We start from the raw sequence: 27631 nt of genomic DNA, 5'->3' as shown, positions 1-27631 counted from the left end.
GCGGGGCCGCCGCCAATGCGGCCGGGGCGGCAGCGCCTGCGCCGGGGCCCGCTGCGCTCCGCCGTGCGGCCCGGCCCGCCTGGCCCCGCGCAGACATGTGGAGCCGCTACCGGGGGCTGCTGGGCCGCGGCCGGTGAGCGAGCGGGCAGCGGGCGGGGAGCCTCGGCCGAGCGCCAGGGAGCCGGGGCAGCGCAGGCCGAGGGACGCGGAGCTGCGAGCTCCTGCCCGGGCCGGGCACAGGGCCCTGCTCCCCTGGGAAGCCTCGCTGGAGCGCGTTGGTTCACAGGGAATTGTGTCGTTCCAGGTCCCTGAGTCGCAGGGCGTGGAGGTGGAAGAGCATTGCCGCGAACGAGAGAGCGCTGCAGTACCGGGTGGGCGAGCAGATCCACGGCTTCACCGTGAAGCAGGTGAGCGTCGGCCGCCGCTGCCCTTCCCTCTGTTTGTGAATAAACTTCTCCGTGCTCGGAAGGCACCTGCGTGAGGGCAGGCGTCTGAACGTTAAATACGTGCTTTGGGTGGTCAGCCATAAAAATGATACGTAGGTGCTTCTCTGCAAACAGATATTTTCGGTACTCTTATAGGAGTGTAATTCTAGAGTAAATAGTGCACCGCATGAGCTTGTGTGTCTGCTGCAGATGTGACCTTTTGGTGTGGCCTTCTAAATGTCCTGACAGATAACGGAACTTCACTCTTTGAATATGTTTTTTTTAAACACATTCAAGTAATATGTAATCTTCTGAACTGTTTTTAATACCTTTGTTGAAAACCTGCCATAGAAATACATTGAATTTTTTTACATTTTTTTAAAGCAAAAAGCAGGAGCAGAGAGTAAAGGTTGTTTGTGAGATCTAGTGACACTAGAACTGGTGGTAGAACAAAATCCTTGCTTTTTCTTTTGCTGCCCTAGCTACTGGCATTTGAGTCTATACCTTTTCTTTTTGTATTTCTCATTGAATTTTTACCCATACTGTAAGAGTATGGTTCTTTGATGGTAGTATACTTTCATTGGGTTATACATTTCCTTTAAATTTTATTTTCCATTTGCATAGTTATTTTTTCTCCTCAAACCACGGGAGCAAAAATGTATTTAATTTATTAATACTATAATCCAGTATTATATATAGGACCGACAAACTGTACTTCCTATAGCATGCACAATTCATTTGACCTAGTTGAAGTCATGCTGCAATACAGATGTTTTCTTCCAATGCAGGTGACTGCTGTTCCTGAGCTGTTCCTGACTGCAGTGAAGCTCAGTCACGATGGCACAGGAGCCAGGTATTTACATGTGGCTCGGGAGGACTCCAATAATCTGTTCAGGTAAGACATTAATATAGGTATTACAAATTCAATCTCCACATCGCTTTGTGTTTTTTCACTTGTAATCTAGCGTCATGGCTGGGTTATTCTGTGCTGACAGGGAGGACAGTATTTCCTTTGTAGGGCTGCTTAGAATTTTTCAGGTTGGAAGGGATATCACGGAGTCCGTTGTTCCGTCTGCTGCTCAAAACAGGGTCAGTGTTTAATTCAGGTCCGGTTCCTGCCTTGAAAACTTTCAAAGACAGGTTACGCAACCATAACCTTCCAGATTTTTATTTGAGCTTTTTGGGTAAAAATAGATATGTTTACTCGGGTGCTGAAAACTTCCGTACTAACTCCAGAAGTAGAAGTGCAGAGGCTGTACACCCTGTGAAAAAGATGGCTGAACACTCAGGAGTCTGAAGAACTCAAACTCTGTATCCTGGTGTATGCCATGTGTGCTGTTAGCCAGTGATGATGCTCCCAGAAATCACAGGTGCAGGTAGGAGTGGATGCACTTCTCCCAAATGACTGCATCCCTCTCCGTGCTCTCTCTTGCAGTATCCAATTCCGAACCACTCCAATGGACAGCACCGGGGTCCCACATATTCTGGAGCATACAGTGCTATGTGGTTCCCAAAAGTATCCCTGCAGAGATCCTTTCTTTAAGATGTTAAACAGATCACTGTCCACTTTTATGAATGCATTCACAGGTAAGTCCAAAGGAAATAATACTTAACTTAAAATGCATGAGGTTTTATTGCAGTAGAGCTGTCTGGGTAGCTCTCCTTAATTTGGCTTTGGGGAGCCATTATTATTGGGTGTGAATGTTGTGAGATATTAAAAAGCTAACAGTGCAAGACAACAAAACAAGTCTTGTTCATTTGTCAGTTGCAGAGTTCCAGTAGAGCTAGAGCTTTACAGTATACAAAAATAAATCTAATTATTTTTATGGATAGATGGCTAAAGCAAAGTTTTCATGGTAAAGTAGCTGCAATGTTAAATATGTGTATTCCTCAACAAAAACACATTTCATTTAGTACATTTCTTCTCTTCCAGTTATTTATATGGATGAGAAATTAAAAATCAACAAGGGCAAAATGTATCTTAGACTTTCTAAAATTCTGATTATTTTTACGTTTGTTTATATGCAGCTAGTGATTATACACTCTATCCATTTTCAACACAAAATCCCAAGGACTTTCAGAACCTCCTGTCAGTGTACTTGGATGCAGCTTTCTTTCCATGTTTACGTCAGCTAGATTTCTGGTAAGACAGTTGGAGCTGTATGCAAACCTTAAATTAGAAAAAAAAGTTGTTCGTCCATCCCACACCCCCCCCCAATCAGGAAAACCTTCAAACTGTCAACTCTTGCTGTTACTAATTTTTCAGGCAAGAAGGTTGGAGGTTAGAACATGAAAACCCAGCTGATCCTCAGACACCTCTAGTCTTCAAAGGAGTCGTTTTTAATGAAATGAAAGGGGCATTTGTAAGTTTTGTGGATGTTTAATTTGAGTTCTTAGAGATGGTGAAGTAGCTTCAGCTATAGGTTATCAATGGCATTATTGCACCAGAGACTTCTGTTCCTCCTTTTGAAAATTTAGGTCCTCAGTAAAGTCAACACTGCTGCATAGATTTTTTTTCTAAAGTTAGCCTGTCAAAAGTTTGTTTACGTGTAGAAAGACGCCTTGTTAATGGATTTTATTGCAAAATACTCTCTTACATTAGCATGGAAACATAGCTAGTTTTATTACATGGGTCTGCATGCTTATGTGAGGAGATGGTGCAAGTTAGAGCTCTGAGGTCTAATTATTGAGCACCTTTGTCTTTAAAATGTGTTTTGATAGCTTTCACTGAAATGTGGTGTTTTCCTATTAAGACAGATAATGAGAGGATATTTGCACAACACCTGCAGAACAAAATCCTTCCTGATCACACTTACGGTGTAATTTCTGGTGGAGATCCATTATGTATTCCTGACCTTACATGGGAGCAGCTTAAGCAGTTCCATGCCACACATTACCATCCAAGCAATTCCAGGTATGTGAGATTGGTGACTAACTTCCTAGGTTATTGGATTAGTGCTTTGTTTGTGTTTTTATGAGGAGAAAACCAGATGCTTAGTGTTTTTATCCACGTGACCAACAGCAAAGATAACAGCCTGTGCCCTACAGCAGCTAGAAGCAAGCATGAAGCAAGGAATTTTTTTCTAGAAAGAGCAGTGAAGAGTGAATTGAAAGCAGGAAAGAAAGGTGGCTGATTTTTCTCAAGTGTGTCTGTTTGTCAGATCATAAGGATGTGTTTTGGGGATCGATTGACCTGAACTCATAGGAGCTGGGGGAAAAAGGAGCATACTAAGAAATATTTAGCAATAGTTTTAGGGAGTTAAGATACAAGTAGCATAGATATATCTAAGGGTTCCTGTCCTCTTTGAGTAATACAGATTGTTAGAATTTACAAGTGAATAATTTCATTTCCTCCTGTATCGCATATTACTGTAGTGAGTTCTAAATAATTGATACTCGTTTGATTCAGGTACTGATTTGGTTGGTATTAATAAAGTATTTAAACTGGAAATTAGTTTGAAAATTACATGCAGGAAAATAATTCTTTCTTCTGTACTAGTTTTGTGGCCAGTCTGTTATTCTGACTAATTCGCTTGTGGAACATCAGCTTGTGTCATGACAGTGAATTTACAATCCGTTGATTTTTCTCATCATCCCAAGTATTCTGCTGTACTGGTGCTGAGATTTTAATCAGGGGATGAGATTTACCTGAGGCAGAGCTTGTTCTCATATTTGGTCCAGTGGAAGTCTTTTAGGTATGGAAAAGTGTTTGGTGGAGTGACCCATGGAACCCAACCATGTTTTACGGACAGACAAAACCTAGGACATGGATCATTTTATCTTCTACTTGAAGTGTGAAGACCATAAGAATTTTGTCTTCTGAAACTTAGGAGCACTGGTTTCTGGCTTCAATTACTATTTTTTTTTTTTCTGGAATATTGTATATTCCTGTGACTGAACAAATTTGAACATGATAAAACTGAATGTAATGAAAAGGTGTTTTGTGGCCCACAAGCTGAGAAATGTGGAAGTTTATCAAGAGATCTGTGAGATTTATATCTGTTCCATAGATTGAAGAACCACCAAACAATTTTCCACTCCAGATGTAACAGAATTACTGGAAAGCATATGAGATTCAGAGTATAATACAAGTAGCTACTCTAAATTTCATATTAAATCAAATGATCAATCCCAATATTTTATTTGAAATGTAGATTTTTCACTTACGGCAATTTTCCACTGGAGCAACATCTGAAGCAAATACATGAGGAAGCATTGGTAAAATTTGAAAGAATTGAATCAAATACTGACATCCCAAAACAGAAACTCTGGGAAAAGCCTGTAAGTAAAACCAGCAAACAAACAGAAATCACTAAACCCAAAACCACCCCAGGTTAATATTTTAAACTAAACTCCTGGAGTTACTCTTTTGTCTAGAATTGTGTAAATGAGCTGAAGTATTTTTATTCCTGATTTCATGGGGGAAAGACTACAGTTACTTTTGAGTTTCAGTAATATAATGATTGCCTGCATTTGTTTGTTTCTCTTATTTCCAATTTTCAAGTCCCTTGTCATTTGGAGCACTGAAGTACTTATTAATGGAAAGCATTTAGGGCTAATAAAAGAAATACTGATACTTACTGTCAGGAAATATGCTTTCTAATAGTATCTAATCTCCCAAACATTGGCATCAAAAATAATTTTCATGTTCTCTTCCTCCCTAACTTGTCCAGAAGTATAAATATTTCTTTCAGAAACAGCTCAGAACGTTATTTGTGGCCATACTTTCTTCAACCTCTCCTATATTGTCCACTTTTAAAAATTGAGATGCCACTCATATTTTTCAAGATAATGTATGTTTGTGTATTTGCTCATGGATCTTGAATTTATTCATGAGCATCTGTAAAATTACTTTAAATAATTGGAAAGATGATGCTATGAAGATGGAAGTATTTTTTGTTTGTAATTTCTGCTCAGTTTAATGTGTGTCATTTATTGTACTATATAGAGAGAACACAGAGTAACATGTGGCTTAGACTCCTTTGCTGCCGACCCTTCTAAGCAGACCACTGTCAGCGTCAGCTACTTGTTGACAGAGTAAGTATATCAAAATGAAATTTTGAATAAAAGGTTCCTTTAGATCTTTAAGCAAGGTGCAGGCATGCTTCTTGTCCCCAGTCCCTCTTGATAAATGTCATCTCTAAAGAAAATAATGCCATGGGAAAATAGATCAATCCTACTTTAGTAAATAAAAGTTTAATTGCTGAATAATTTGCTTTAGCGGATAGACACAGGAAAAATAAGGTGTTGCTTTACAGAACTATTCAGTGGATAAGACATTGGAAAATGTTGTCTTCCTTTCAATTCCCTGCCACGTGCAAGCTCTTCTGTATGACCCTGCTCCTAACTTATCTCCCCTTGCAGCCCAATTTAAATTGCTTTCCTGGTAGTTATAACAAGTGAAAGATGCAGAGCCCTCCTGTTTCCCTAAGGTCTGATGCAAGGTCACAGCTGAAAATTATTTCTCCCTTGCTCCCTCTACTTTGTTTTCTAGTTCTTTTGTAATGGACTGAGTGATACTGGGTGTCACATGTGGCTTTTAAGAGCTAATAGTTTTTCTTCAGTATTACAGACACTTTTGAAACGTTCACCCTAAGCCTGTTGTCTTCACTGTTGGTTGATGGGCCGAATTCTCCTTTTTACAAAGCCTTAATTGAGTCTGGCGTTGGTACAGATTTTTCTCCTGATGTCGGGTAAGTGCTGGATTTCACATTTAATCACTATAAGCAATGTTAGAATACCTAAAAAGCACTTTTAAATTGGAAGAGCTCATCTTGTATACAGGCAATTTACACCAGAGTAATCTTATTTTTATATTAAAACATCGTAAGAGTTTCTCCTGGTGAGCTGCAAAGTATTCTCAGATGTAACTTTTGGCTTGTCAAAGTACTTGGATAGAAGCTAAGTTGGTTTAATGAAAGTTGTGTTACAGCTTACGAACCATAAAAATCGACAGATGGAATAAAATATGGAATACCTTCAATGCCTTAATTTACACGTTTGTTTGATCCTGGACATTTAAGTATTACTCAGAAGTTTTTGTGAGCTCTTCTCTTTAATCATGTTGCTTTTATTGCTTTATTTCAGTGGTTTAGTAGTAGGTAGGTTTGTCACAAATGTGTCTTTGTGCAATCAGGTGCTGTTAACTTGCCATCACCTAAGTACAGAATATTGCACAAAATATCCTTAGTTGGAAGGGACCCACAAGGATCATCGACGCCAGCTCTTAAGAGAAATGGCCCATACAGAGATTGAACCCATCACTTAAGTGGTATTAGCACCATGCTCTAATCAGCTGAGCTAGTCTCAGGGTCATTACTAAAGGGTATTTCAGCTGAGACTTGTTCCAGCTAGAGCTCCCAGTCCTTGCTTCCAGCTGCAGCTCATTTTCTGAGCATGCTGTGTGCTGCAGGTTAAGGGTGGGCACATGTTCGGCACTGAGCTTGGGCTCAGCTGCTCATCACACTTTGCCTTTTTTATCAGCACAAAGAATGAAGTGCTTTCCAGACATGATTCATCTGACTGACTTTTAGATGTGAGGATGATAAAAATCATGCCTTTTTCTCTAGTGACTCTCTCAGGTGTTTTAGTGAGAAGCCTTACTATCCTCGTCTGTGATTTTAATGTCTTACTCTGCTTGACTTGACCTGTCTATATGTGAAATAATTGGCTTTGTGCAAGTCCTGTGTCATGCATGCCAGTGCCATATAGACATCTTCATATTCCAGAGCATGGCAGTAGAAATCTGTCTTTAGGCACTGAAGTAGGGATTATGTTGTATTTTTTGTCAGCTGGTCCTTCTCCATGTTGGCTGGATTGATACAGAGTTGAACTGTTCCGTGACCTGGCTTTAATTTGCCTTAGTGACTGTAGTCACTGAATCTACAAGAACAAATTTGAGTCCAGAGATGAATATTGCAGAATCCAGTGCCTGAGCCTGCCATTGAATTCCTTCTGTAGTTTTTAGACATGCAATAGAGGGTGTTTACGAGTTTATGAACACCTGTTGGTTTTTGTTTGTTGGCTTTGGTTTGAACTGCTAGGCGTTCTGTATTTCTGCACATGCCAATTTGTCTCCCTAAAGATGAGCTCTGTGATTAACTCTGCCTGACAGCTTGGACAAAATTGTCTTTACTGTTACAATTTTTTTTAATACAGTTGATAACAATTGCACCGAACATGGAAAATTTAATTGTAACCACTTACTTTATAAATACTGCTTTAGAAGTACTGTTCCACTCACCTGCTTAAGTAGAATGTATGTGTTTGGTGTTACATGCAGCTAAAATTTTCACCTTAGAAAGAGAGACTTCTTTACCTGAAAGAAATCACAGATGAATGGGAAGATGAACAGGAAATAACAACAGTACTTCTGTACTTATTTTTCTTTCTCTAAAACCATATGCTGTAGGTTTTCTTAACAGTGGCTACTACTACTGAAATTTAACAAAAAATGCTTTTAAGTTCCATTTCTTGCCTTTTATTTTACTTTCTATCTAGCTTTTAAAATCTTGTGTGTTTGTATATGTTGAAAGACTGTGTATTTTTTCCCTTCTCCTGCCTTTGTTGGCAGCTTTAATGCTTAAGTTCTAGTCCTTGTCACTGAGTTGGTTATGTTTTACTCTAGGTTTAATGGCTCGACGAGAGAAGCTTATTTCAGTGTGGGTCTACAGGGTATTGCTGAAAGAGACATTGCTACTGTGAAACAGATAATTGATAGAACAGTCGATGAAGTTATTGTGTAAGTAATGCTAAGTTTTAAAGAATATTCTTAGTTAATATACTTTGTAGACATGTAATAGTACAGACTTGTATATAATAACATGCCTGAAAAATCTAGTTATATTACAATAAAAGCACCAAAGCAGAAGTAATGTTGTTCAATACTCTTAAAACTTGTGTCTGTTACTTCCTTTATTGTAGCTTGTTCTCATCACTGTAACCCTTCAGAAGTTTAATGATATTAGTTCAGTTTCTCTGAATGATACAATATGATTAGATTATTTCATATCAATTTTAATTTATTATGAAAGATGTTATGTTGTAATGCTTCCTTTATCAACCTAATAATTCATTTTCATTACTTCACTTAAAGTGATCAGTGTTAATGGATATGATTTCCTTCTTTCTTCAACCCTTCCCAAAGGAAAGGATTTGAGGAAGATAGGATTGAAGCTCTACTTCACAAAATTGAAATACAGTTGAAGCATCAGTCTACAAGTTTTGGACTTGCCCTGACATCTGTAAGTCTGTGTGTATGTTATTTTTTTAAGAAAAGTTTAAAAAAAAAATCTACTACCTATGTCTTTATAAAATACAGGGTCATTTTTGTCAGCTCCTGATATGTAAAACTTTTCACTTAAGGGCTCTTCCTTTGTCATATTGTGTACATCTTTCTTCTTTCTTTTCAGTAGCTGTCAGACTGTCTGTGAACTTCCCACTGTATGAGTTAATCAGGCAGTGAGGCTGTTGTCTTTGCCTGAATAGCAGCTTTGATTGTAGTAGCACTGGTTACTTCTGTGAGGGGCATATCATACTGGCTCTGGGAACTATGTGTTTTGGCTAGATGCCTGTGTATTTTCTAAAAGCCAAATAGAAGGACTGTATTTTTTCTATGGACTGTAGGATTGTACTGCTGTAAGTTAATTTCTAGATTCACAAGGGAAAATGTACACTAATGCAATTCTTGGCCTCAAATTTTAATACAGAACTGTTAGGGAAAATCCATTCCACCGCAGAATGTTGTCTTGAAGAAGTCTGCAAGTCATCTTATATTTGCAATGAGTGAGGTGCAGTATTTGCAGTCACAGTGACTAGAGATCAGGGTGTCCTGCAGCCACTCATTCTTTATTCTCCTCTGTTCCTTTCTGCTCTGCAGCACCTTCAGTTCCTCAGTGGCTCTTTTGCTGTCTATCAGGTGATGTATATTCTTTGCATGAGTAGGATTTCATTCCTAGATAGATTCATTTAGGCAAAGAAGTAGAGCCCAGGATTAAGAAGATATTTATAAATGGGAGAGCACAAACAAAGGCTGTTTGAAATCAGATGGCCATGCAGCCAGATAGGCAAATTGTGGATGTTTAAGTCCCTGTCTTGTTTCATGGTAAATCTGGCAAAATATGCCTAACTTTAATAGTCCATACTTTTTGGCACGTTTTCAGATGTTGTGAGTAATCCTATCTGATGAAATACTTATGCATATAAATTTATCCCTCAACATTTTTAAGTCTTGAAATTGATTCAACTGCCATGCCTTCATTCTAGAAAAGCTCTTGAATATTTCTTGCTTTTAAAGACCAGTCTTGAAGCATTTAGTGTTTATATTCCAATTGAGGAGATTGTGTTTCAGTTTGTTTCCCTAAAGAAATGTTTTAGAAGCTGGTTTTGAAGAGGGTCTGGTTATAGGGACCTAGTTATAACTAAAGTGATGGTAGAATCATATAATGGGGTGGGTTGGAAGAGACCTTTGAAGATCATCCAGTTCCAACCTCCCTGCCATAAGCAGAGCCATCATTCACTAAATCCTGTTACTCAGAGCACTTTTGACAGGTCTTCAGACACATCTAGGGAATGGGGCACCCACAGCTTCTCTCAGCAACCTGTTCCACTGTCTCACCGCCCTCATAGTAAAGAATTTCATCTTTATGTCCACTCTAAATCTGTCCTCTTTCAGTTTAAAACCATTGCTGCTTGTCTTGTCTATACAGGATGTGTAAAAAGTCTATCTTCTTATAAACCCACTTCATGTATTGAAAGGCCACAGTAAAGTCTCTCCAAAGCCCCTTCTTTATCCAGGCTGAACAACCTCAGGTCTCTCAGCCTGTCTTTGTAGGAAAGGTGTTCCAGCACTTAGATAATTTTTGTGGTTCTATTCTAACAGGTCAATGTCTGTCTTGCACTGCAGGCCCCAGAGCTGGATGTAGTACTTCAGGAGTCTAATGGGAATGGAGTGAGTGGAGGGGCAGAATCACCTCCCTTGCCCTGCTGGCCCTGATTTTTTTTGGTGCATCCCAGCATACAATTGGCTCCCTGGGCTGGGAGCACACTTTGTGGTCCCATTTCCAGTTTCTCATCTACCAATATCCCCAGTATCCTTCTTTACAGGTCTGCTTTGAAACCTTAAATCACTAAACGTGTACTGATTATTGGTCATTGCCCCAGTGCAGGACCTTGTACTTGGCTGTGTTTGAACTTCATGAGATTCATGTAGGTGCACTCCTCAAGCCTGTCCAGGTCCCTCTGGATGGCATCCCTTCCCACCAGAGTGTCCACCACAGCTCTCAGCTTGGTGTCATCTGCACAACTGCTGCGAGTGCCCTCAGTGCCACTGGCTATGTAATTAATAAAGGTGTTGAATAGTGTTGGACCCAGTACAGACCACTGGGAGACAAGCAGTGCTTGTTACTGATCTCCCTTCGGACACTGGCCGTTGGAATGCAGCTTGGATGTCACCATCCAGCCAGTTCCTTACCATCCATCAAATCCATATCTTTCCAGTCTAACTGTGAGGGATGTTCTGTGGGACTGTGAGAGTCAAGAAAGGTGACATCAATTTTGATTTTAGGAAAAACTGTTCACAAGAGGGTGGTCAGACATTGGAACAAGCTCCCCCAGGTGGCTGGGATGGTTAAATCTCTTCCCAGTGGCTGGAAGGGGGCTGTCTTCTGGGTTTGTGCTGATAAAACAGAGGTGTTTTCATTATTGCTCAGTGTTGGCACAGTGTCAAGGCCTTGTCTGCTTGTCCCCCCACTCCACCAACCAGGCAGCTGGCAATGGGCAGCGATCTGGGAGGGGACACCAGGGGACAGCTGACCCCAAATGACCCAAGGGTTGTCCCACACTTTGCTCGGCAGTAAGAGCTGAGGGCAGAAGAAAGGAGGGGATTTTGGAGTGATGGTGTTTGTCTTCCCAAGTCACCAGTATCTGTCATGGAGCCCTGCTGTCCTGGGGATGGAGAGCACAGCCTGCCCCTGGAAAGCCAGGGAATGAATTTCTTGGCTTGCTCTGCTTCCACACAGCTTTTGCTTTACCTGTTAAACTGCATTTATTTCAACACATGAGTTCCTTTACTTTCACCTTTCTAATCCTCCCCCCACATCCTGCCATGAGGGACAGAGTGAGTGGCTGTGTGGAGCTGAGCTGCCAGCCAGGGGTGAACCATGACACCAGAGAAGTGGTCGTGGCCCCAAGTCTGTCAGTGTTCAAAAACTGCTTGGACAATGCTCTTAGGTACCTGGTTAAACTTTAAGGCTGCCTACTGAGAACCAGGACTGAACTGTTGTAGTGACCTCACAGCGGCCCCAAATAAGGAGTGACTACTTTTATTTCAAAAGAATTAGTTCAGGTATGTTCTAAAAAAGTACTGTGCTCTATGTCATAATAGGAAATTTCCACAGAATAGATAAAAATAGTTACTATTGAAAAATGCTGAAGGCTTATGAACCTGCGTGTAATTAAAGAAATAAGAAAAAAGAAGGTGGATTTGACAATTACGATGGAGTTGTTCTCTGTATAAAAGCCTTTTAAAAGCTTTTTTTTTAATATACGTCTTGGGATTTTTATACTTTGCTTTGTTTTTGTGTTTTTCCCCCATTCACACAGAGTAAAAATGGAGAAACTTTTGGTATCTTGTACTTGTGGTGTTTTGGAGAACTTTCAATAGTAATTTGAGTCAACTCAAAAAATAAATATCCTGGGGATATTTCTGATTATTTAGTATTTTCTTTCTACAAAGCCTCATCTAATTTACATACTTTACATGTTTGAGTCACCTTCCTATAAATCATTTAATCTATTTGATACAAAAGTGTAGTATGTATGTACTACTTTGTCTCTACCACCTGTTTCTGTTTTCCTTCTTTCTTGAGATGACTAATTTTAATGTGAGGGACTAAAGAATATTACAATATATTTCCAGATATGCCCAGCTATGCAAAAAAAAAAAAAAAAAAGAATAATAATTTTAAAAATTATGGTTTTGGTATAGTGAAATTAGAGGCAAGAATGGAGAGGACAGGGGACAGGTGATGATGGACTAGAGCCTTTATCTGAACAGTATTTTTCCCCCTACAGCTACATTAGGACTACTTGTTCTCTGTCTACTATTCAAGTATGTTAAGGTGGTTTTGGAACATGGATGCTGTCAGTTAGAGAAATGCAGATGGATTTTCCTGCTCAGCTAATTATTCTTTCCCATTCAGTACATAGCCTCATGCTGGAATCAAGATGGGGATCCAGTGGAGCTTCTGAAGATTGCAGATAAAGTCTCTCGATTCAGGCAGTGTCTTAAAGAAAATCCCAGATTTCTTCAGGAAAAAGTTAAAACATACTTCAAGGTAGGCAAACTTACAGAAAGTTACCTTGTACTAAGTTTTAAATCACAATTTTGTATTTGAAGTTAAACTGAAGGTTAATTTTTTTTCACAATATTGCCTGTTTCTACGTGTAGATTGAACAGCAGCATATTCATATGAAACATGTTAATTTTAATGCTTTAAGTTTCCACTTCTCAAAGTGGAAAAAAATTATCTGCCTGGTCATTTGGAACCACATTTAATAGAACACTGATAAAATGCTTATGTTTTACCAAACTGTGATTTGTACAGAAGGGCACATCTCTTTCCTGATGAGAAGTTCAGATGTGAACAGAGAATTTTGGACTTAATTATGTGTTCATTAGTATTGACATAGCAAGGTGTATCTCCTTTTCCTTGCAAAGGATTTGATTGCAAGTAAGATTGTCTTGGTGTTTCTCATGTTCATTGAACTGCAGTCTGAATTTTCCTGTCAATGCCAATTGCTTTCTGCTCTTCTCTCCTTTTCCTCTCCATATGTTCTTCTAGAGTTCTTGCAGAAATAAAAAATAACCAGTAAAGGCATTATAATGATAAATAGTTCTGAAGCCCTGAACTAGCTAATTCCAGAAAAAAAAAAATCAAGTGATAGTAATGCAAAAGTGGTGTGAGTTTTTTGTGGGGTTTGCTTGGTTTGTGGGGTTTGTTTTGTTTTCTTTTTTGGTATGTTTTTGTTTGTTTCATTTGTTTTTCCTTAGTTGTTTGTTCTGAAAGGCAGATCTACTATAAGTAACTGTCAGCTCGATTGGAGTAAATCTGGATTCTAATATAATCAAAAGCAACAAGAGACAGTGGCATCAGTTGAAATCAGTTTTCCTAAGAACTTTTACTACTGTCTGGAGGTAGTAGGGAGCTGTTAAAGTTTTGGCTTCTGTAGGGAAGAAATACAGGTGCAGTATTTTTGTGAGTGTCCTTTACTCTACAGTTCTCTTGAAGGGGCTGAGGCAAAGGCACATCTCAGTAGGAAATGATGAGAATAGTTAGATGTTCTTGCATCAGAAGATTATTCACTGCTGCACATTGTGTTGGGAAATTATTAAAGCAGGCAGGCAGGGAGCAAGAGAGAGAATGCCATTCATCCTGTCCATTTTACTATGGCTGTTGATTCTGCATTTCCCTCTTTAACTGTCTGGTCAGGTTTCTCTAGCCTTTTCACAGAGGCATGGGGGAGATAAATTAATAAAGCAGAATCTGATTACGTTGTCCCAAATTATTGGTATGTCAGTGCCAGATGTTGCTGTTTGACTTCTACATTGAAATGGGCCTTTCTTTTGGTCACTGTCTTTTGACTGGCCTCCCTTTCCTATTATGGAAAGTGGAAGCTGCTTGAGTAATTTAGATATTAAAATTCCATAGTCTGGTATAAACAAAGAAGAATTCAACAGCAGTTATGACGCTTGCGTAATGCGTGGAGTTCTTTACACAAGGCTGATGTGTAAAGCATTTCTGAGCAGGATAAGGCATGCACATTCTACATCATATGGGATCTCTGTGCACTCAAGCTTGGGCAGGTTGAAAGAGGTGTTTAATCAAACCCTCCTGCATTTAACAGAGTTGCCCCATCTTAAAACACCCTCCAGATAAAACTTACAGCATGTAGCTCTGTAGTGTTATGTACAGTTGTTAAACCTGGATTTAATTAAACTAATGAGTACTGTGTGCTGTTGAAGGATTCTGACTCTAGACTGAAACTTAGCAGAAGGCTGTCGGTGCTTGTTCTTGTGGCAAGCAGCCTCTTCCCCACAGCAGCTTGTTCTGTATGAAACCAAGGGTTCAGTCTGTGTGGTTGTGATACTTTTGATAACATGCAAGCAAAATGATGCACAGGCTGTTTATCTGCTGCTGATGGAGCAATAATCTGAGGCAAGAAAGTTGCCCTCAAAATTAATGATTTGTTTTTGGGATATATTTCTGCAGGATAATCCACACAAATTGACTCTGTCAATGAGTCCAGAGGAAGATTACCATGATAAACAAGCTAAAATGGAAGCAGAAAAGCTGGAAAAGAAGGTCAATGCACTTTCTGAAGAAGAAAAGACACATATCTTTGAAAAAGGTTAACTTGCTTATTCACATTTTTATAATGTTTTTTTTTAGCTGTTACTCTGTAGAATATCTTAAATTCTTAGGCACTCTCCAGCATTTGCTCTGAAAGGGATAGGATTTATGTGATACAGGGCTGTACAGTGCTTACACTACAGTGTATGCTTGGTATATTCCTTTAGTTTTAACACTCAAAAATAGAATGATCAATGTCTTCATCAGGGTAGAAGAAAGGAAATAATTTTAAAATACCAATCTGTTTATTCTTTCCCATGTTAACTTCCACTGAGTGGAAGATGAATTCATGGAATCCCAGAATGGGTCAGGTTGGAAGGGACAACAGTGTGTCATCTGGCCAACCTCCCTGCTCAGGCAGGGTCTCCTAGAGCAGGTGGCACAGGATTGCATCCAGGGGGTTCTGGAATATCCTCTGTGAGGGAGACTCCACAGGCTCTCTGGACAATCTGATCAGTGCTTGGCCACTGCACAATAAAGAGTTCTTCCTCGTGTTCACTTGGAACTTCTTTGTGCATCAGTGCCTGCCTGTTGCCTCCTGTCCTTTTGCTCAGCACCACCAAGCAGGGCCTGGCTCCATGCTCTTGGCAGCCTCTCTTCACATACTTACATATCAGATACCTTGAAGCTGTTTACTTAGGAGCATGAGGGCTGCTCCATGCTCCTGTAAAATACACATTTTGTAATTTTATATAAAATCGTATATTTTCTGGTTAAAAAGCCAATTCTAAAAGTAATGCTGGGTTTAACTTACTGTGGAAAATAACTTACGCTTGCAAACTGTGGGCAGTCATCTAATTTTATTAAAGTGGTGTCTAGTCACAGAAATCCTCCAAAATTGTGGCATTAACCTTCTGAAGCTTTGGTGTGTGACAGGAGATAGGGGAGCACGAAATCAGAGGAGGCTTTCTACTTACAGAGATAAATTGGAGAGTACTCAGAGGTGACCAGCTAGTGTCTGAAATGTGAAAGTAATCACAACAATTTAGCTGCATCAGTGTTCTGACAGAGCACTTGAAAAAGAACTGGAGTGGATTGGGTTAGAAAGAAGCTGCTTATCTGCCAGGTCTGGGTCGATGCTTGCAGAACTGAGTGACAGGACAGACTGGCAGGTGTCACTTAAAGATTAAATTACATGTTACTGTAAACAGGTTATGAAGAGGGGATTGGAAAGAATCTAGCAAGGGTGTTCTCTTTGCTGTTACATGATAATCTGCAGAATTTGCTTTAGTGAAATATTTGCAAAATTGCCGATAGAAGACTCCACATTTGACTCTTGAGTTTTTCTGGTCTGCATCATCTCAGTAGGTTTTAGGTCTTGACAGCACTTTTACTACAAGGTGAAAATGACAATTTGGTGTTCTCTCCTTACTAGGTTTGGAATTAATTGCTCTTCAAAGCAAACCTCAGGATACCTCTTGTCTCCCAGCTTTAAAAGTGTCTGACATCGAGCCCAAAATCCCCTTCACTGTGCTGGAGACAGCACTTACAGGTTGGTGTCATCACTGTCTTGTGTCCCCAAGAGCAGCACTCTTGGGTTGTTCCCTGCCTGCTGGCCCAGCTGTGGCCCCTTGCCCAGCACATGGACTGTCTTTGTGGTCCATAGTTGTGCTTTTTCCTCCACTCCAGCCCAGCACTGTGGGCAGACAGGGCAGTGGATCCACAGAGCCATCTCCTCTGAGGGACTCCATGGAGCAGCCTCCCAGCCTTGCCAGGGCTGCAGGAGCTCCTGATGGCAGCTCCCTGCTGCAGGCGTACTCCCCCCTTGCCCTGCAGTCAGAGCAGTCTCTGGCTGGCACGTTCAGTGCTCTTGAGCTCTCTCTCCACTTCCCAAAGGCCTGCCCAGGTTGCAGAACTCTTGGCAGCTAGGGCAGCAAGCCTTCCTTCCCACAGTCCCTCCCTACCCATTTTTTACAGAATATGACATACAGGAGTCATGGGGAAAAAGTAAGTTACTGTCATTCCTCATAACTTCAGTGCAAGCTTTCCCTGCTTTGCTAGTGGTTTCCCCGGGAACTGATAGGAGATGGTAGATCTGAATTTTATTACAGTTCTGTCAAATTTTTGCAGGTAAATACTGTTCTGTACTTTATTTCTAGTAGACATTTTTCTTGAAAAAATTAGCAGCAAGTGTCAAGACTGTTTAATTTTGATGCAAAAAATGACCTGGTTTTGTGAAAATTCTAATGTCTTATGTTCTAATGGCCTGGCTTAGAAAGAGTGTACAATAAAAGAAGCTGTTTTCCTCAATTTTTGAACGGATGAAGGGAAAAATAAAGAAGAAAATATTTTTGACTTGTTCAGGATCAAGCTACTACTTCTTTTATTTGAATGTTACCTCTAAAATATGACCTCTGTTAGAATAATTATCTTTTCAAATTGTCCAGGACAACCATACCATGGACAGAAACAGAAAAACCCCTTTGGTCCAGCGTTCAGGATAATGTGCATAATTTAAACAAGAAGTGGCTCTGAAACACGAACAGAAAATTATTCTTGATGAGATGTTCTTGTAAGAAATCATGTTGTTTTTGTGTGTATGTAGTAGGAAGCTGCTGGTTATTCTTCGCTTTTGTTTTTTTTACCCCTAGCTGATGAAATTCCTGTCCAGTATTGTGCTCAGCCAACCAATGGGGTGGTTTATTTCCGAGCTGTTTCCAGCTTGAACACACTTCCTGAGGAGCTCAAGCCATACGTGCCACTCTTCTGCAATGTCATTACCAGGTGAGAGGTTTACTTTCTTAGAAGCTGAAGCAACAGGCTGTAATACAGCTTGTCAAAATACTAATACTGCCTTTAATAATTCCAGCATCTGTTCTTGGTATAAAAGGGAAAGGCTAACTTGGTTTCCTGCAGAAAATTGTCTTCTTTGTTCCCCAGTGTTGCTAAATTGTTTCCCCTTCTCCACCAGTGTCTGCATTGAGAAATAGCCTAGCAGAGATTAAAGCTTGTGCTTGAATCGACTTCTGGTGCAGTTTTGCCGTGTGGGCACAGAAAGAGTGACCCCATCACAGGGGAAAGAGGAGCACAGAGCAGAGCAAGTGACCTGGACTGGGAGGAATGTGCTTTTATTAATAGAGATCAGCTTGTGTGATGTTGTTAATGCAGTTCTTAAGGATGTTGGTAGCAAGCCTGCACATAAAGCATGCTTTTTAATACAGCATTTTAAATTAGCAGGATGCTTTAATTGAAAAGCTTGGTGGGAAGCTTTTATAATGCATGAAGTATTATGTTTGTTTGATAATGCCCTAAATTGTTTAGTTTCGAAATTAGTATTGTCTTAAACAGACTACTTTACAAATGCTACGTGGATTTTGGTTTTTGCATATATTGAAAAGGGAAACAAATCTCTCCTGTTTTTCACAGGATGGGATGTGGAGCCCTTGATTACAGGGAGCAAGCCCAGAAAATAGAACTAAAAACAGGTGGTATGTCTGTCAGCCCACATATCATTCCAGATGATTCACACCTGGATGTCTATGAACAGGTAAATTAATCATAACCTTGCAGATGTTACACTTGCAATAACAGTTCTGTAGTTAAGGATCAGTCAGGGCTTCCAGGTTGAGGGTCAAGCTAATGTGCATTGAAAACTTTGTGTATGAAAGGACTCCTGCCTCTTTTGTAAGATATAAATTAGATAATTACAGTAACTTAGTATTTTGTTTTAAGGGAAGTGCTTGATGTGGGTGCTCTGTCTAAGGCAGTGCTTCACTAGCATCTGTCACCACATTTTTTTGAGTGCTCCAGAATATTTTGGAAGCAGAGATAGGGGTCAGAATGGTGTGGTGTTACACACAGAGATTGCTGTTACTGTGTTATGTCAATGTTGGCAGCATCATTAGGTCTATGTGTTGGACATAACAGTTCTGGCAGTATTTTTTGAGATTTTTGCACACTTGCTAGAAGTGTGCTCCCTATGGATCCTGGAATTAAATTATGGGAATTAACTTGGGGAAGGGTTCACCCCAGAACAGAACTTGTACTTCATGGAAAAAAATACGAAATTTTGTGTCTGAACTGCTGCTTGCTCTTGAGAAGAAGAAACTGAGGAATTGCCAGGCTTGCTTTGCGAGAGGAGCAATCACATTTCATGTTTGCTCTGATTTCAGTAGCACAGCCTGCATTAGAATGATTTTGTGATGTGTAGCATTAGGGTGGCATCATTGTATCACTTCATGAAACTTTACTGTGCATTTCTTGGGCCATTGCTGTGGTTGTCTTGTGTGAAGGGTTTTTTGTTTTGTTTATTTTTTTCCTTCAGGGTGTGCTCTTTTCATCTCTGTGCTTGGATAGAAATCTGCCAGACATGATGAATTTATGGAGTGAAATATTTAACAAGTACAGTACATTGAGTTTTGTTTGTTCGTGGGTTTGCATGTGTTTTGGGGCTCTCATTTTCACTCTTCCCCCAGCTCTCCTCTTCTTAGAGATCCTACTTTGGGATTTATTTTCATAATTCTATCTCTAATGTCTTTCTAAACTTACGTATTGCATCAAAAGCATGACTATATAGTGGATTAAATGGACAACCAACAGTTTGAAAGCACTTTATTGAACTTGGGATAATGAATGATTCAGTAAAATAAATTTCATTGGTGTCCTTTTGCATGAGACCTGCTTATATTCTTTTTCAGCCCAAGATTTGAGGAGGAAGAACATTTCAGAGTGCTGGTTAAGAAGACTGCCCAGGAGCTGTCAAATGGCATTCCAGATTGTGGGCATTTATATGCTTCTATTAGAGCCAGCAAAAACCTCACACCTTCTGGAGAGCTGCAGGAAATGTTCAGTGGGATGGATCAGGTGAGAAGTTAATAATGCCCTTCAGCAAGGCCCAAATCCTTGGCTGTGGAGTTACAGGCTTTCTTTTGTTAATTCTTCCTGTTGATTTAATCTGTGGTCTTTCTGCCTTCTCTTCCTGCACAGGTGAAGTTGATGAAGAGAATAGCAGAAATGTCTGATATTAAACCAATACTACGCAAACTACCACGCATTAAGAAGTATTTATTAAACAGTGACAACATCAGGTGAGCTAAAAGGAGAAGGGGCATTTGGTTAAAGAGAGGCCATGGCCTGTGAATATGCTTTTCTCAGTGCACCTCTTGGTGTACTGGGGTATTATGAAATGGGACATCTGTGGAAAAACTACAGAAATGTTAAGTTCCCCTTGCTTACAGAGCGGTAGCTATGGTAGCTCATTTTGTTCAATTTTTAAATGGTATGAGAAACTTAGAGCAAATTTAGTAAGTGACAGTTGTGCCCAAAGCTGGTAAGTGACCTGTATGATTTTACAGAAGTAATCAAAAATCTGCCTTATATTTTTCCCTTCAAGGTGCCCATTACACAAATACTGTTGTATTGTTTTGTAACAGTTGAATATAGTTTGGTTTGGATTTTTGTTTTGCTCCTGAAAGGAAAGCAGTGACATTATAAAGCTTGCTTTATGCATACATTGGAAAAAGTAAAGAAAGCACATTAAGGTGTTTAATGTCAGATGCATTTGTTCCAAAAATAGGCCTGTTTGAAGTGACATAAGTTGCAAAGTTTTGTTTTTCAAAGCATGAAATTATAAATTATGTAAGTATCTGTAGTGTTCAAAACCATGCTAGGGCTGCCTGTAAAAAGAGAAAACAAAGGTCATTGTTTTCCTTCAGAGACGTTTTTATTTGCAAAACTGAGCTAATCCCGTCTTGTGCACAGAAGTGGTTTGACAGCTACTGCTCAACTTTTGGTCTGAAAGTGTTCTAGGTCAAGCAAAAAGAACTATTGGACTGTATTTTTTTTTTCACATCAGGTGCTGGATTGAGTATTTTGCCTTTCTCTGTTAATGATTACCTGAGACCATTGACCTAACATTCTGATGATTTAATAGAAAATGTTTAGAAAGACAAAGTGGTACAAATTATAAATGACCCTCTGAAAACAAAAAACCATATTTAAAATCTTGACATATATTTTTGACAGATGTTCTGTGAATGCAGCACCTCAGCAGATACCAGAAGCATCTAAAGAAGTAGAGAAATTTCTAAAGGGCATAGCCAGAAGTAAAAAAGAGAGAAAACCTGTTCGTCCACATGTGATTGAGGTGAGAAATTGTCACTTGGGATTAGGGCATCAAATACACTTGACTTGATCATGTCAATACCATTGTGCAATCAGGAGAAGTTTGAACTCGGATATTGTGTCCGTGTAAAGATATCTGAAGAGATCTGCCAGACATCTCTGTGATCAGCTGCTCTGTGTTTTGCCATGGAGTGTCTTCCCTGCAATACTGTGACAGTAGAAATGCAGGAGATCAGCTGTTAAGCCTCACCCTGGGGTTACTGCTTCCGTGTGGGACATGGAAAAAGGATTTCTTCCTTTCCCTGTTGCATAAAACTGTAATTCTTTTTTTAGCTGAGCTTTACTTGAAATGTTGGCCAAAAGCAAATAGGGCATGATGTGCAGTTCCTCTGTTGCATATGAGTTTGTTTTGTTATCAGGGTGTTCAGGACATTTGGCATAAAATAAGCTTGATTCAGTGGAGTTTACAAAGGATCTGCTCTGTCACTATGCAGATCTGTCTTAATTCCTGATGAAATTGGAATAAGCTCCTAGTTCCTTACCCATGAGTGAAATGATAGTGTCTAACTTTATGGGCCTCATTTAATCTGGGTCTTGGTGTCTGTCAGTGCCAGATTACTCTTGGAAGAAAACTAATTTGGCATTTTTTAGGAAATACAAAGAAGCAATTGAGTACCTTGCTTATGTTTGTGAAGGCATGGTTTGAAGTTTGCCTTAAACAGGTTTGAGTGGAAGGGGTTGCATTTTTGTAGTCTTGGTCTAAATGGTTAAATCATCTTCTAATGTGAGGACTGGCTCTCTTGTAGAAATCTTCAGAAGTGAAGCCTGTGGGAAGTGAAATGGGTACTGGTTTGCAGATCACAAGGAAATTAGTTAACGTAAGTACAGTATTAGTGGGGGATATTGGTATTACAAGGCTGTTACTGATGGTAATGGTCCATCTTAAGCTGTTACAGAAGCACAGCACTGAAATGTAATTTATGCTTTTCAGATTCCACAACTAACCATCAAACTCAATCACTTCCAGTTATTCCCTTCCTTTCCTTGGTTTCCTCCCTAAATGATTCTGAATGTGAATGATACCTGACAGAAGATCATTAGTGAAAATTAGGTGAAAGTGAAGATCTGTATTTGGCTACAGGAATGAAAAGCATATCCTGAACTCTCCTTTTGGAAGAGAGGGGTAGGGAGAGCTCAGCCCAGTGCTGACCAGGCTGTAAATACACTGCTCTGCATGGCCCAGCTAGAGTTGTCTGAGGGTCTGGGCATGGGGTTTCTGAATTTAAGAAGGGATGGGGAGTTCTGAAATAGCAGCACTGGAGGTGTGTAAGGGTCTGCTTATGCTTAAGTGAGCACTCAAGCAGATGTATGTGTGAAAGAGGCAAAGGAGCGAGCTCTGCAGTGGCCCAGGAACATGAAGAGGACTGGAAGTTTGGAAGTGAGGTTGTAAGAATTGAGTCTATTGCAGGGGATGTTTGAGGAGTAATTTATACTAGAGCTGCTGTCATTAATAGTTTACTTTTTTGTGGGTGCACAGTTTCTGACTGTTTTCAATGTCTAGAATGGGTGGATTGGGACATGCTGTGGTGACAAGTACACGTGTGAAACTAGTGGAGAGTCATGAACACGTATTTCCATCAAAGTAAATCCGTGGCTAAATCCAGACTCCTTGGTTGTGCTTCAGAATCTGCAGAACTGAGAAGCAGGGGTGCAAGAATGGGTAGCTGATGTATAGTGTCACTCTCCTTTAGTTTTCCAAGGTCATTCTTTGTACTGGATTGCTGATAAAGGCACAAGCAAAATGTCTCTGGTGGCAGGGTAGGATAAGTGGCAGCTTTAGCAGTTGTGTGTCCGTATGTTTGGCAGAATTTCCTGGTTCTCAAAAAAGTGAGAGTTCTCAGATGGACAAATTGTCTCCACTGCTAACTATGACAATAATGTGGTGTTCTTCTAGGATCCTACTTTCAAGCCATGCCAGATGAAGACTCATTTTGTACTTCCCTTCCCAGTGAACTATGTTGGGGAATGCATTCGAACAGTTCCCTACACGGCTGCAGACTATGCCAGGTGGGAAGCAGAACATCAGGGAGCTTCTCTGTGCACTGCACAGCATAAAACAAAATGGAAAGGGTTGGGTTGATTGCAGAAAATGGAAAGTTGGTAGAAAGTGATGTGCTGTGCATTTGTAATAAAATCTTTCTGAAGCAACTGTGGCATGGCTGAACCCAGAGCAGCCCTGTAAATGCTGAGATTAAGCAATGAGGGGCTGCTGTTCCCTACCTTGGAATAAAACAGCCCTGCTACTTGGAGTGTCCTGAGTTGACAGTCCTATTGCATGTAACAAAGCTCAGTGTCTCTCTTACAGTGATGTGACACTATTCAGCTGTTATTAAATACTGAGTATTGCTGTTGTAACTGTCATAGATTTCAAGAAGCAGTGCATTGCAAATGGGATCTGGGTGAGCTTTAGAGGCAGTTGAGACTATTACTGTTGCCCAGTTCACATCTCTGCTTCTGTTTCTCTCATTTCAGCCTTCGAATTCTCGCACGGTTGATGACAGCTAAATTCCTACACACGGAAATCAGAGAGAAAGGAGGAGCTTATGGTGGAGGTGCTAAACTTAGCCAGAGTGGCATATTCACATTCTACTCCTACAGGTAGTACATTTCTTTCCTCTTGATGGCTGAGGGGACCACTGACTGCTGTGTTTTACTTTTGACTTCATTGTAGCAGTCTTTAAAGAAGAAGCGAAATAAGAGGGATGAAATTAAGTGAGTGATTCAGTGCTGATGAAGTTAGATTGCCTAATAAAACCATCCTTGCTTTCTCTTGTTTGTGTCTTTGGGAAAGCCTAGTTTATCTCTGCTGGTAGCAACCGCTGCTGCACCTCTGCACTTTGGTGTTTACTGTGTCAGTATCAGATTTATGTATAACCGGCTTTCACTTGTTTATTTCTGGGTTAGGGAGCCCTAAAAAGGGAAATTCAAGACTAATTTAAATTTGAGACCATGAAGTAGAATGGTCATGTTCCCTAAGGTCCTGAGTTTGAAAATATGCAGCTTCCTTCAAGTGACTGACTGAAATCCTTAGAGATTCAGCAGAAACCGTTGCTAGTTATGCATTAGAACTGCTTGTTCCTTCTTTTCTATTCCTCCTTTTTGCCAGTCCAGAGCAGTTACCTTGTATTTGGCTTACCAAGGCACCTTCAGGTGAAATTTGAATTGGAGGTATTATAGTTGCAATCCCCACTAGAAATGTTGGATGGAGGGAGTCCTGGCCTCAATTGTTTTCTTAGCCCAAAGGCAGCCTGGCACAGTGCTTTGTCAGGGTTCATAACAGAGATTTGAGCAACCTGGCCTTTCTGTGAAGCTTAAACATGGTAAGGACTACTGCCGGGACAAGTCCTAACTTGCCAGTAGTAGTTAACCTGTGGCACCTGTTTTACAGAGAGTAAAAACAGGTGTGGCAAGAAAAGCAATTGAGAGAAGATAGAGCATATCACAAATATTCCTGGTGTGGGCAGTAATGGCAGTGGTGCTTTCTGAGCCCACTGTGAACTGAGTGCTGCTTTCCTGACCTGCTTTTATTACACCACTTCTCTCTACACCATACTTTTAGGCAGCTGAACTTCTGTACCTGTGTATCTAAAATTCTAAATCTGCTTGGTTTGTAACAATACTTTCTTCTGGAAAAGAAACCCAAAACCTATTTTTGTACAAAAAAGGGAAGTTTATCATTTGTTTTTATATATATAATAATTTATAATATAATTTGTATGTTTATGTGATGCATAGTAAATTATTAATTGAGAACAAGGGAATTTCAGTTTTATTTTATAAGACTGAATTAGTTAATTTTTATGTTTTCTTTTTCTTCTAAGAGACCCAAATTCGTTAGCCACCTTGAAAACATTTGAAAAAGCAGTTGAATGGGCCAAATCTGGAGAATTCACACAGCAAGATATTGATGAAGCTAAACTATCAGTGTTTGCTGCTGTGGATGCACCAATAGCTCCTTCAGACAAAGGTATATTCTCATCCTCACTGGGCTGTCAGTGTTTTTGCTTTTTAATTAAGATTTAAAGGAAAGAAAAGTTGCTAAAGGTTGTCAGATGATAAAATTTGTGTTTGGCAGATGAGAGAAAATGGCAGTTTCAGTGAATCCATTGGTTCACCTCATCCACTCAGGCTCTGCTGAAGTTTGTGTTCGTACTGCTCTTCTGTCACATGGAGGTAGATGGAGTAAATTATTTTAGGTTTGGAGAGCATTATATGCAGACAAATGTAAAGAAATACTGGTCCTCTGATTCAAAAAGAGTTGAGGGTTTATTTTCCTGACTCAAGCAGGCATGTTGACTGTGAATGTCACTAGCCCTTTGTACGTATGTTCTCTAAAGAAGTTAAAACACGGAAGACTGTCTGCTGGGGTGGAGAGTGTTTTTAGCAGATCTGCACACACAGGTTGCATTGGTAGTATCTTTTCAGTTTATTGACATGTAGCTTTGCTGTCCTCACTTCCCTCCCTCCCTTATTCTTAGCTGAATTGCAAGCCAAAACTTGCCCAGTTAAAATAAGTTTCCTTCCCATACACAAAGGAATTACAAGGTTAAGATTAGCATTATTTAAAAATGTGCTTGTATTAACACTAACTTTATTTTTAAACGAGAACACTTCAAATGAATCTTTTTACCTGTCAGAATCTGGTTTTGGTCTGGGCAATTAAAAAGCCATTGGTGTGAGGTGCACAGGAGTGCAGTGCCTGCACGTTGGATGTTGGTGTCATCCAGGGATGACAAACACTGTTTGGCATTTGAACACAGCTCTGAACAGAGCACCGAATAGGAGAGCTCTGTTCAAAGCCTGGGAACTGGTGCAAGGAACGCCTGTCCCTTCATGCTTTTGAGTCACTGGGCCCTGCAGATGGATGTGAAAGCCTTACCTGGCTGGGAAGTCAGCCCTGCCTTGGGCAGGAGGTTGGACTAGTTGACACAAACCCTCCCAGCCACCTTAATTTCCCTATGGTTATTTGCCTGACAAAAAACTTTTATGTGATTATTTTGGAGTTCTCTGGTTGTTCAAGGAGTGATAATACTTAGTATTAAAACACTGTGGGCAAGTACTCCCTACAGAAAACTAAAGCATTTGTATGCAGACTTGTGTGTGTAGTACAAAAATGTGAGCAAACCTTCACATTGCAGATATATCACACCTGATGGGAAATCAAAAATTTCCAAAAATAGAAACTTCATGAAATGCAGTTTGTTTAAAAAGTTGTTTGAAAGAACCAGCACTCTTCAGAATGAATTATGTCTTAAGTTTCATGGACCACCTTTTTGTTCAGATTTTTGACAAACAGAATCATATGCCAAAATAGAATTGGTTTTTTTCCTGAATAGCAAACTACCTCACCCTGGTTTTAACTTACAATGCTTGATTCAGTTACATATTATCTCAGAATGATGATTTGTTGGTAACCTCTATTCCTTTTCAGCACACATTCCTATTGTAATTTGCTCTCATTCCTGCACGTGGCTGTGACAGATTCCAGTGCACCAGAGCAGTGTGTGGTTTTGTTTTCTTTTCCCTAGGAATGGGTCATTTCTTATATGGGATTTCAGATCAAATGAAGCAGTCACACAGAGAACAACTTTTTGCTGTCAACAGTGATAACCTGGTAGATGTAGCAAACAAGTAAGTCTGTGCTCAGGTGTTAAATACTTAAGTTACTGGATTTCTTCCCTTGGTCTTTCATACTATTTTCTTCTGTAACTTAGAAAAGGAGATGGTAATTATATCCTGGCTCATTGCATGTTTAGCAGATGTAACTTTGTCCTACGCTCTGAGTTTGTGGGAAATCTGATTTACTTTTGAAAGGCCTAGAAACTCTCTGGGTAGACTATATGAGTAGGCATGAGTAGAATGTATCATCTGGTTCTACTCTACTCGTAGCATTTTGTGTGTGACTTCTGAATTCCACTACAGCGAGATGCAGGGTTGAGAAGAGACTGTTGTGAGGACTGGGCAAACACAAGTTGTATGTAACAAAGGAACGCTGCCTGAGATGGGAGTATTTTTTCACTTGTATAGCAGAGCTGTGGTTAACTGGATGTGGCAGCTTCTCACTTGTTTATGGGTTGTTTTCTTTTTTCTTTTTTTTCAAGGTACCTTGCAGTTGGGAAGAGCACACGTGGTCAAGCTGTACTTGGGCCAGAAAATGCAGATATCACCAAAGATCCATCATGGGTCAAACGATGACTTTGCAGCTTAACATCTAGAGAAAACATTCTGTGTGACTACAGCATTAGGGGTTTTTTAGTAACTTCTAGCAGTGCTATGGTCCAACTGAAATATTCATTGCTGTTTTTTAACAGTGATCACCAAACCAGTTAGATGCTCCCCTTCTCAAAGTAACTATGTGAAGAATTTTCTAACCATACAGTATTTGAAGCAAGAATTACATGCTCTGCATGGCAAAGACAGACCTTAATCTTTTATTGAAGCCTTACACCTCCAATCACATAATACTATATAAATATTTTTGTATATGTAAAACTCTAGTTTTAAATGGTGTTTTGATTGAAGTCGTGTCTGCTGTTGGATATATAAAGAGCTCATACTGACAGATTTCCTTCTGTGGTGTGCTAATTGCAGCTGCCTTTGCATAAGCCACCTCCAGCCTGAGCAATCTGTGACAGTACATTCCACCAAGCTGAGGGTGCAGTGCAGTGGGTG

General features: G+C 40.0%; 1 protein-coding gene across 1 annotated transcript; it reads left to right on the top strand.

Annotated features, from left to right (window-relative positions):
- PITRM1 (pitrilysin metallopeptidase 1) lies at positions 1–27523 on the top strand. Its single transcript, XM_014872264.2, has 27 exons — positions 1–133; positions 305–407; positions 1214–1320; positions 1861–2012; positions 2454–2568; positions 2692–2788; positions 3179–3339; positions 4580–4706; positions 5374–5462; positions 5990–6118; positions 8053–8166; positions 8572–8668; positions 12626–12760; positions 14696–14834; positions 16212–16328; positions 17428–17560; positions 18203–18323; positions 19101–19177; positions 19474–19639; positions 19763–19863; positions 20801–20921; positions 21706–21777; positions 22854–22966; positions 23432–23557; positions 24781–24926; positions 26488–26590; positions 27061–27523. The coding sequence occupies exons 1-27, from the start codon at positions 96–98 to the stop codon at positions 27152–27154; spliced, it is 3093 nt and encodes a 1030-aa protein (XP_014727750.1). The 5' UTR covers positions 1–95; the 3' UTR covers positions 27155–27523.
- Positions 27524–27631: the final 108 nt, after the last annotated feature.

This window comes from Sturnus vulgaris, chromosome 1 (genome assembly GCF_052056855.1).
Source record: "Sturnus vulgaris isolate bStuVul1 chromosome 1, bStuVul1.hap1, whole genome shotgun sequence".
In the NCBI taxonomy this organism is placed as follows: domain Eukaryota; kingdom Metazoa; phylum Chordata; class Aves; order Passeriformes; family Sturnidae; genus Sturnus; species Sturnus vulgaris.
The sequence above is the reverse complement of the archived record's forward strand: the minus strand, read 5'-3'. Positions and strand labels throughout refer to the sequence as shown.